Consider the following 11,692-nt stretch of genomic DNA (forward strand, 5'->3'; position numbering starts at 1 on the left):
TGTCACAAAGATACAGAGGATTCGTCATGCGATAAGAGTTTTTGATGTGAATATACAAATTTTTAAATAAAATAGGGCTCATTGAAACAATTTTTATTATTTAATTGATAAAAATCTTTTCGATAATTTTTGTTAAACAATAATAAAATAGTGCTCCTATGAGTCATTGAATATGTTGTACTGTCATGTCATATCCATAGACAGTAAAAAATGGCGTCCCCATGACTTAGGTGACATACAATGGACCAAAGCTTCTAAATAAAAGAAGCCATTTTTCATGCCAAAGCAATTAGAGAATACCTTATGAGTATGATTTGATAGGTTTTTTCCAAATGCCCTACAATTTTTGATATTCTCTTCATGTCCAAAATCATAAATAGTCTACTTTAGAATGTCCCTTTTACCATTTGCATGTGCGAAACTCATGATGCACAAAATGTTACTTTGTTTGCGGGTGTTACATACTCCCACTTAAAATGAGGTAAGTTTTTTTTGCGGACTTCATGAAGTTTGCATAATAATATTTTCAAACATCCTGTCAAACTCAAACAAAATGAGAAATACACATATATTTTATGCGGACTTTCTAAAGTTTGCATATATTTTATGTGAACTTAATCAAGTATGCCTATATTTTATGCAAAATTTTACAAGTCTACTTATATTTTATGTGGACTTCCTCATTCTTAGCTGATGACGTTTCTCCTCAACAACTCATTGGATCAAGGTGATTTTTGTAGCAGTGAAAAACTAACATCCTAATCTGTTTCATTATTTTTTCTTTTGTTTTTTTGAATCTTTGGTGCAGGCGGTTAGAAAATAGTGCAACCACTCTTATTTTAGGAATGCTGCCAGACGTATCTTAGCAGCCTTTTATTGTTTTTTAGTGAATCAGGTGTCGTTGGAAAGGTATTTTGTCTAGTTTTTTTTTATTTTTTTTTAAATATTTTATTTTTAGATCAAAACGTCATTTGAAAGATAGAATTATTTGATTGTTCAAGTATGAAAAATATATTGTTTCTATTCTAGTTTTGGAACTAAAAAATGAGAACCCAGTTCTCACTAAAAATATGAAAGTTATAGGCTTGTGTCTGAACTTTTCAACTATAAAAACACAAGTTTTTGATATTTAAATAAAGAGATAGTTACGAGAACATAGATCGTTTTGCAAAAAACAATTACATATTCAGAAAGAAGTTTATATATATATATATATATATATATATATATATATATATATAGAGGAAGTTTGGGTAAAAATGTTTTTTTAAATTTAAATATTTATGATTTTAAACATGAAAAAAATATAAAAATGGTAAGGTTTTTAGAAAAATGTATCAAATTAGCCTAATAGTATGATCATTTTTTTATTAGAGAAAGTATCGTGGCAAACACACTTATGATGTTCGGTGGACCAAAAGAAAAATACTTGTAACTATGATTTGCATTAGAGAGTTTTTTAGCAGGGGTGTGGGGTTATGAGTTATTTTTCCCAAATATGACAACTTAGATGCATTCATCATCATCGATTTGTTAGGAAACTATACTTGGATCGTGTTTTTTGAAAAATTTGATATTTTAAGCCTGAAATATTTTTGATATTACCGTTGATTTTCAAACGTTATAAAAATTTACTTGCTTGTTGAAATCGAATGATGTAAGAGTCCATCCTATAAAATCAAACACGTAAAACACATCTGAACATTCAGATTTTAGAAAAACATGGGAAAAAAGCATTCAAAACCCCATAAGCAAAGGTAGGCACGGATGTAGGCAGCTACTCTCTACTCCCTTAAAGGGTACCAAACCAAAGATAAGCCGAAATTGGAATGGCTCACCATTGCTACTTGCATATATTTTAGCGGTGCACTGATCATCGTTGCCATAATATTTTGAAATCGATGGTGGAGTTGGGTTAATGGGGCCCACCTCATCCATCCCCCCACACATGAGATCCGGGGCGACTCTACGCCTGCCAATCAAAAGGAGTCCATATGAACCAAAGGCTTACCCACACAACCAACTGCATATCCAGCTGACTTGTATTACATACATTGGGCTGGTGGATGATGTGGACTGCATGGACAGGTGTGTGGTGGTGTCTTTGTGTGTGTGGGGACAGGAATAGAAGGGCAATGAGGAAAAGGGCAGTGGCCTGCTGCCATCCTTGGCTTGGATTGGAGGAGGGAAAATGAACCTGCTACTTCGTCCCTTTAGATTTTCACTACACAAAAGATGCTGCTGCCCAAAGCTTCCAACATCTTCTTCTTCACCGTCACCGTTTTCTTCTTTTCATCTCAGGGCTCGGTCTTCCAAGAACGATACTGGTGACTCCAATGAAATGGGTGAGCTGTGTGTGTGTGTGTGTGTGAGAGAGAGAGAGAGAGAGAGAGAGAGAGAGAGAGAGAGAGAGAGCAGATTCAGTTGTTGGTTGGTCTGAATCTTATATAACTGGGCAGAATTTTAGAGATTTTTTTTTTTTACATTTATGTGGAAACCACCCCAGGATCATAGACCTAGCTGCGCTGTCTGTGCCTGCAGTACTTACCATCACTGTCCTGACAAGAAAAAAAATTCTGTGGGCTTACCCACTCGCCCCCAAGAAGTTTAAATAGAGTTTTGAAGACTTAGGCTTGGTTCAGCGCTCATTATAGCTGAAGTTTTGCTACTTTCCAACTCATCTAATATGCAGTAACCATGCCTTTTCGGTTTAGGCAAGTGAGTTGGATCGACCTACTCAAACCCATTGAGCAATTGGATGCATGGTGAATTGTCAAAATCGCCTCGGGTCTTGCGAGTTTGGTAAATTTTGTAAAAAATAATGTGGATAAAATCCTTCATTTGGTTTGAGTGCTTATTGATCTTTGCATCGACTAGAAAATTATGCAAAGCACAACCACATGGTGTGAAAATTGCAGACTAGTGGCTTATGTGGGAGTACTTTAATGCATCATTACATTAATCATGCATGTGTTATTTTTTACTATCCAGTAGATTCACATTTTTAAAGAAGAGGATAAAAACACAACCAGGTTCATGGATATTTGTGATCCCCAGAGTTTGGTAACTTGTTTAATTTTCATATGTTGCACAGTTGTTCTAAGTGCTTGAGAGGATGCTATGGTGTGTAGCTTTTGGTTCCACAATTTCACAGTTCACAACTTTTCACCACTTGTTGATTTAAGATTTCCATTGAGAACAGAGGATTTCACAGGCCAGGATACATATCAATTTTGGTGCTTCGATGCAATAATACTCGGGGAAAAGCTGGAACTCTTGATTCTCACTCTCTCTCACCTCTTGTCTCTCTCTCTCTCTCTCTTTTCATCTCCCTCTTCTCTCTCGCCTCTCCCTCTCTCTTTTCTCTCTCACTCTCTCCATCTTACTCTTTCTCCTCTCTCACCTCTCCCTTTCTATCGTGTCTCCTCTCTAAGAAGAAGAAGAAGAAGAAGTAAAAGAAAAAGAAGAAGACCTATAGGTACTGCCTCATCTTCTCCCTCCCTTTTCTTCTTTCTCTCGCTCTTCATTTTTCTCTTATCCTTCTTCCTCCGCCTCTTCTTTCCCTACTATTTCTTCCTCTTCTCCCATGTTCTTCTTTTTCTTCTTCCCCGTTGTTTCTTCCTTCCTCTCGCCTCCTCCCTCTTCTTTGTTCTCTCCCCCAATGTATTTTCCCTTCTCTTTCTTCTTCCTCTTCTTCCATGTTCTTCTTGCCTAGTCTTCTTCTTTTTCGCCTGTGTTCTTCCTCCCTTTGGCTCACCTCCTCCGTCTTCTTCCTCTCCTTCCTTCTTTCTCCCCTTATGTATTTTCTCTTCTCATTCTTCCTTTGCCTCTTCTTCCCTCAATGTTTCTTCCTCTTGTCCTTTATTCTTCTCACCTTTTCTTCTTCTTTTTCTTGTCTCCTGTTCTTCTTCCCTTCTACTTGCCTCCTCCCTTTTCTTTTGAATATTATTTGTATGTTTTTTATTTTTTAAAATTTTTATTAATTAGATTTTTATTTTTCATGTGAAAGCATGCGTAGTTAATTTTGTCGATTAATTTTTTCTATAAAAGCCCAAAAGCTTGTTAGTTTTGTTGATTAATTTTATTGATATATGTAGAGTTATTAGTTTTTGAATTTTATTTGTTTTTGTGAATTTTTTCATAAACTTCTGAAAGCATGCATGGTTAATTTTGTCGATTAATTTTTTTTCTAAAAGCCAGAAATCATATTAATTTTGTTGATTAATTTTATTGATATATGCATAATTATTACTTTCTGAATTTTATTTGTTTATGTGATTTTTTTTAAAAAAGCCCAAAAGCATGTTTGTGTGTTACTATGCTTTTGTAATTGAATATATATATATATATATATATATATATATATAGTTAATGCTAATATGCATTTTTTGATGATGACGTGATGTTGAAAAATTAGATTGTTAGTTATTTTGTTACTTAATTTTTTATTAAATGCTCACATTTAATTTCTTAAATACTTATATAGATCAAGTTGTTGCATTAATGTTACTTTTACATGTTAATCTCATATTTTTTTAGTATTTATTTGACATTTTTTATTTCTTATTGGTTGTTGCTTCATCAATAAAATATTTATTTTATTTGTTTGTATTTGTAGATATTTTTAAATATTTTTTAAGTTAAAAAAATATGAAGCTTACACTTTACGCCTCACTTTAGTTTTTGGTGGAGCGCTACGCCATTGTGACAAACGTTTTTTTTTTGGCAAAATCTCGTTTGTAAAAAACTTGTGAGAAATTAATTTTTTTTTAGAAATCTTGCATTTTTGGCAAAATCTCGGTAATAAAAAAACAAATATAAAAAATATTTTTATAAGAAAATATTAATAAAAATTATTTAAAAATAAAAATACACGATTTTTCATGATAAATAGCCGTTTAAAATGTAAATATCGTGTTTAAATCACGGTATTTATGTTTTTTCATAAATCTCGCGATATTTTGAAAATCTCACGAGTTTTAAACTTTCAGGCAATTTATCCGGAGTTTTTCATAAATCTCCCGATATTTGTTACAGTGCGCTACGCTAAGTCTCAACACTTTTCACAACATTGGTAAGTACATTATTGAGGTTGAGTCCATGTCAAAACTGAAATGCCTGTGCATTTGCTCTACAAAAGTCAGCCTTTTCCAGGTAGCTACTGATGCTACTCATGGTGACTGTACTTACTAATGCAAGGGACTAGGTCTTATGGATTGGATGAGATAGCTGGATGTTGATTTTCTAACAAATTCATGGCCAGGTCTCGGGTTCGAAGCTGATGTGGGTCATCTCCCAGCTTGCCTGTCGAAAAGAAAAGGGGATTAGGCCATATATTTGAACCTCATACGGTAAAACATTAAAAGATTTAGAACTACCTGCTTGAAGTATGTGAAACCCACCATTCACGCAGCTGTTCCAATGCCTCATGTTGACAACCATCCTTTGGATTAGATCAAGCTGCCAGTGAGTTTACTGGCAACAGAGATTTTTTCCATCTCTTTGCCACCTCGTTAGCACAGTTGATCATTCAAATCTTGGATATAGAAGGCTGCATTCCCTTGCATTGAGCTATGTACCCCAACACAATGTAGAATTGCAGACCTAATTCAAACCCAAATTGAGTTATAGCTTCTAGAAGAACACTCTTTAGATAAGCCAATCAGATTGTAATTCAACTATAAATGAATTTGGGCTGAACTTATTACATGTACATCACAAGATCCTGTGGTTTTGCTGTGGTAATTGAGCATTTAAATTTTAAAGGCATGCTACATGAGTGAACTGCACACTGCAACTGCAAAGAAATTTCACACTAAGCTTCACTGCTATAATACATGAGTTTGGCAATTGAATGCCATCCATAAGCATTAGGGGCAGCAGTTTGTACTGGTACTTTATCAGCCTTTCATGTCAACCAAACAATTTTTATTTCTCATATCAGTCCAATGAAAAGCCAAAAATAAAAGCGGCAAGAAATTGGGATCATGTTTTGACTCATGCTATTCATGACTGACTGCTTAAAAGCATCATCCTGGGCTGTAGGTGATAAACCATCAACTGACTGGGACAAGGCTTGGGCTGCATTCAGAAAAAGAGGAAAGAAGAAGAGCATGTTCTCACAATTCACACCAGACAAATATGTAACTTGGAATCCCAGGCGTTCTGAGTACCCACTTTCTGAGGAATCTGATTCAATCAAGAGGACAGAGAAAACAAATCTAATGTTGTGGACTAGCCCAAAATTCACTCTTGTAGGAGCCATCATTATAGTTTCTCTGCTTCTTATCTACACTCTTGTGGTGCCACCGAAGTAATTTTGGCCACCTTCAATTCTTAATTTGTATAAAAAGGAGAAAAAAGGGTGTCGTCTACATGTACAAAGGTTTTTGTTTTCTTGTGAAAAGTTATGAACTCCATGAATCCGTGTTCTTTTGCTCTTTTCTGCTTAGGCTTATGCACGTTATTCGTGCATATGTATAAGTTTTAGTCTATATGGAAGTTTTCATGTGGAAAGGCCAACATACTGGCTCATGGATGTCTCTTTATATTTTGACAAGGTTTTGTCTTTGCATTTGGAACATTTTTATAAGAGATGGTGGATTTCGACTCTTTGATGAGCAAGCCAAAATATGATTCTTCTTTCGATGGTTTACCATCCATAGGGAGTCGCTTGTTGCTAGCCATTTCTGTTGTACATGTTGGCATTGAAACTTTGGTAAACTTTATATAATGCCATTATTTTGTGTACAATTTCATTCACGTTGTTGACTTTACTACAACAACAAAATATGGGTATAACGAATGACAATGAGACTCAGACAAATACAAAGGAATGCATTTCTCTTTCGAGTGATACAAAGGGGCAACACTTTCATTCCAAGTGAGAGAGACAAATCCAGAAGTTCTGTTCCAATAAAAATGACAACGATGCAAGGGAAAACAATTACAGTTTTATTGACAACGATGCATATACAAAGAAAAACAAATACAATTTTATTGTAAATAGGATTGAGACAATTGCAGATGGAAGCAACACTGTCCCAAATAATGGAGAGAAACTCAGAGGAAGGCAGTTTCAGTTTCATTCCAAACTTGACTGACACCTATGCAGAGGGAAGCAACTGCACTTTAACTGACTTTGAAATAAATGTATGTGAGAGCAATTCCACTCCAAATCAGACAGAGAGAGATGCAGAAACAACCAACTCCACTCCCAATGATACTGAGACAGATGTAGAGGCAAGTTGTTTTATCTCAAAAGTTGGGATACTGTTCAATAATGATGTTGAAGCACATGAATTTTTTAAGGGGTTCAATGTTAGAAAGTATTATTGAGATAATAATTTCAAAGGTATGACAACAACTAAATGATTTGTTTGTTCTAAGCAGGGGCTGCCCAGGAAGAAAGAAAGACAGAAAAGCAAAGGTAAAGCTGTTAGGAATGTAATTGTCTGGTCGGAATGGATGAGAGGAGAGCTGAAAATGGAAAGTTATAGGTGTACCGGTTTGTGGAAGGGAATAACCACCATCTCGTTGATGAAAATACGGTTATCATGTCAAGATTACATAGAAAGGTGCCTCCAGGACATGCTGAGATTTGGCAAACAGTGCTGGACTAAAACCAAAAAAGACATAATTTGCTTAGGAAGATGGTTGGAGACCGTAAACAAGTGCTTTACCTGCCTTCATATTACGGAAGCCACCTAAAAAGAAAATGTTAGATGAACTTGAAACTTGGTGAGGCAGGTGCTATAATGGAATACTTGCAAAGAAAATCATCTAATGACCCATCATTTTTCAATGCAGTTATACTCGACACAGATGATCTGATCATCAATATCTTTTGGATGGATACAAGGTCAAGGAAAGATTATGAAAGTTACAATGATGTTTATTTTGATACAACACTGAAGAGAAATGATTTTGGTTGGCCTTTTGCATCATTTATTGGAATTAATAATTACATACAAAGTGTTATTTTTTATGCTCTGTTATATGATCAAATGACCAAATCTTTCGAATGGTTGTTTCAGTCGTTTGAAATGACCATGAAATGAAGACAACCAATAGTACTAACAGATGAAGATAAGGTAGCATCTGCTCTAGCCAATGTTTGGCCTAGTACGCACTCACAACAAAGACAACAACTATGCCTTCATCCCAAAACAATTGGGGTCGGCGATATGAACCAAAAAAGAAAATCATTTTAGGTCTTCCACATGAATCCTTCTCCTCCAATCATTTCTATCCAATGCCATGTCCTCGATGAGGTTCAAAGCATTCATATCCTTTCCTATCATCTCCATCCAAGTCTTCTTATGCCTACCCCAACCTCTTTTAACTAATATATTTTCCCATTTCTCCATCCTTCTAATTGGAGCATCATTAGGCCTTCACCGAATATGTCCAAACCACCGTAAATGATTCTCTCTCATCTTATTTTCAATGGATACAATGCCTACCTTTTTACGTATCTCCTCGTTTCGAATCTTATCTTTTATTGTATTTCCACACTATCAAACTTGTTCACGGGAGAGAGAGAGAGAGAGAGAGAGAGAGAGAGAGAGAGAGAGAGAGAGAGAGAGCAATTCACAAAAGGCTGGGGCGGCACTACAATGCTCGACCTCCAAAACCCTAAGCATTATAAATTGAAAACATATGCATATTACAATAATGCCATTAATGAAAACCTATTTAACATGTGTACATATATAATATGCGTATGGATCTGGATCCAGATCCATACGCATATGCAATGCTGTATTCTAACACCCTCCCTCAAGTTGTACGTGATTTTGGAGCATGTACAACTTGCTCTTCAATAGCCAAAATTGACGTCCTGTTAGTCCCTTGGTAAATAGGTCTGCCACTTGATCTTCTGTTCGAACATGACGTAGTTCTATCTCCTTCATCTCGACTTTCTGCCGTATGAAATGTTGATCAATCTCAATGTGCTTCGTTCTGCTATGCTGGATAGGATTACATGCAATATTTATTGCGCTTTGATTGTCACAGAAAAGAAATGATTGAATAATTGTCTCCCCAAGATCACTCAATAAGTGTCTAATCCATGTGACCTCTGCCGTGCCTGCAGCCATCGATCTGTATTCAGCCTCTGTACTCGATCGTGCCACTGCTTTTTGTTTTTTGCTGCTCCAGGACACTAAATTGTTCCCAATATAAACACAGTATCCAGAGACAGATCGTCTCTCATCTGGATCCCCTGCCCAATCTGCGTCTGTATAAGTGATGAGTGCATGTTCTCTATGCAGATTATCGTTCTTGCGATAAACAAGTCCGTCTCCTATAGTTCCTTTTAAATAGCGTAGAATGCGCTTCACAGCTTCCATATGACCCTCCGTTGGAGCATGCATAAACTGGGATACCTGATTGACAGCATAAACTATATCAGGTCTGGTAAAGGTCAAGTACTGTAACATCCCCACGAGACTTCTATATGTTGTAGGATTGACACAAAGATGACCATCTTCAGAGCTCAGCCTTTGATGTAATACACTAGGAGTGCTGACTGGTTTGCAATTTGTCATCCCGGCTCTTTCCAGAAGATCAAGAGTGTATTTTTGTTGCATGAGAGTCAATGTGTCTTGTTGTCTATCAACTTCAACACCAAGAAAGTACCGCAACTTCCCTAAATCTTTCATCTTGAAAGTTTTCATTAAAAACTGTTTCACGTCTTGCACATGACTATCTGAGCTCCCAATGTCATCAACATATATAAGAATACAGGTCTCAAAACCAATAGAGATGCAGAATAGAGATGAGCACGCTGAAAGAAAAGAGAAGGAAAAGGTTCCACCTTTCAGAATGAAGATGAGGCTTCAGATTTCAGAGAACAAGAATCAAACAGAAAACAAGAATCACAGTCCACGCTGAAGAATCACGCTGAAGACTTGTTGACGCTGAAGAATCACGCTTCAGAAAACTGTTCACGCTGGAAGAACTGGATCTGGGTTGCTGTTCACGCTGGAAGATGATCACGTGGATCTGGGTTTGCTGTTCACGCTGGAAGAAAAGTTTTCACGATCTGAATATGATCACGCAGGGGAGTTGCTGCTCACGATCTGAAGATGATCACGCAGGGAAGTTGCTGCTCACGATGAAGATGGCTCTGATACCATATAAGACTTGTTCACGGGAGATAAGAGGGAGAGAGAGAGAGAGAGAGAGAGAGAGAGAGAGAGAGAGAGAGAGAGAGAGAGAGAGAGAGAGCAATTCACAAAAGGCTGGGGCGACACTACAATGCTCGACCTCCAAAACCCTAAGCATTATAAATTGAAAACATATGCATATTATAATAATGCCATTAATGAAAACCTATTTAACATGTGTATATATATAATATGCGTATGGATCTGGATCCAGATCCATACGCATATGCAATGCTGTATTCTAACACACACATCCATCTAAGCATACGCATCTCAGCTACACTCATTTTTTGAATATGATGCCTCTTGGCAGCCCAACATTCCATACCATATAGTAAAGCGAGCCTAATTATCGTCCTATTAAACTTTCCCTTCAACCGCAATGACATTCTACGATCGCACAACACTCCAGTTGCACTTTTCCATTTCATCCACCCAACCTTTATCCTATGATTTACATCTCCATCAATTTCTTCATACTTTCGAATGATAGATCCCAAATATTTGAAACAGTCATCCACCGGTATTTCTTGCTCACCAAGCTTCACTACACTCCCATCACTACTTCGTTGCATACTAAACCGACATTCCATATATTCTGTCTTACTCTTACTCAACTTAAAACCTCTTGCTTCCAATGTCTGTCTCTATAATTCTAACTTAGCATTAACCCCAGCTCTAGACTCATCAATCAAAACAATATCATCAGCAAACAACATACACCACGACACATTTTCTTGAATTAATCTCGTAAGCTCATCCATCACTATAACAAATAGGAAAGGGATTAATGCAAATCCTTGATGTAACCCAACAGTTATAGGAAAATTGGTTGTCATCCCTCCAAAAGTGCGGACATTGGTATGCACTATTTGAAAATATTTTACTTTATTTGTTCATTATATATAACATCAAGAGTGGGTTTAAGATCAATGTATACTTGACTGCGAGGATAAATATGATTTCTTACATAAATGAAAACTTTTTATGGACAATTACAATATGTTTGACAATGAGTGGAAGTTATATAAAGACAAGGAGAAATGGGTGCTGACTTATGGGAGAGACCATTTCTGTAATGGGCCCATTTTCTTCAATAGGCCAGCGCGGCGTGGCGATCCTTCCTCACCGCCGCAAGCCTACATGTTGCTCGCTTGACAATCGCGAAGGCTTGTAATCAGAGTGCAAGAGAGAATAGAGGGAGAAGAATTGCAATCACAAGAAGCAATCACAATGAGGATGAACAAAAGAAACCTCAACGCATTTGATTCATTCACAATTTTGCCCACATGCGATTACAGTTCAAGTATACGGGTTGCCCCTTTGGGGTATTGAATCACCTGAGCTGGGCATCTTACATCATTCAACAAAAGCAAAACAAACTCTAAACGCAACTTTACAATGTAAGTCACACGGGAACATGCTCCCCCCTTCAAATCATGCGTCGTCCTTGGCGCCATCTGCTTCATGGCAAGCTCTGACTTCAGTCGGGTAGTGGCTGTTTATCTGGAAAGCTGGCT

At 36.7% G+C, this 11,692-nt stretch overlaps 1 protein-coding gene across 1 annotated transcript; it reads left to right on the forward strand.

The window, feature by feature from the left end:
• Positions 1-2,174: 2,174 nt before the first annotated feature.
• Positions 2,175-6,522, forward strand: LOC149839587 (2,3-bisphosphoglycerate-independent phosphoglycerate mutase). Its single transcript, XM_090002653.1, has 2 exons — positions 2,175-2,345; positions 6,046-6,522. The coding sequence occupies exons 1-2, from the start codon at positions 2,192-2,194 to the stop codon at positions 6,315-6,317; spliced, it is 426 nt and encodes a 141-aa protein (XP_089858779.1). The 5' UTR covers positions 2,175-2,191; the 3' UTR covers positions 6,318-6,522.
• The last annotated feature ends 5,170 nt before the right edge of the window (positions 6,523-11,692 follow it).

The sequence above is a fragment of the Nuphar pumila genome, chromosome 4 (assembly GCF_984573655.1).
Source record: "Nuphar pumila chromosome 4, dmNupPumi1.hap1.1, whole genome shotgun sequence".
Taxonomy (NCBI): Eukaryota; Viridiplantae; Streptophyta; class Magnoliopsida; order Nymphaeales; family Nymphaeaceae; genus Nuphar; species Nuphar pumila.

Bases quoted from the DNA above. Each gene is read 5' to 3' on its own strand.
- LOC149839587 (XM_090002653.1), top strand. From the start codon at position 2,192: ATGAACCTGCTACTTCGTCCCTTTAGATTTTCACTACACAAAAGATGC. The intron at 2,346-6,045 runs GTGAGCTGTGTG...CCTGGGCTGTAG, and splicing joins TGGTGACTCCAATGAAATGG to GTGATAAACCATCAACTGAC.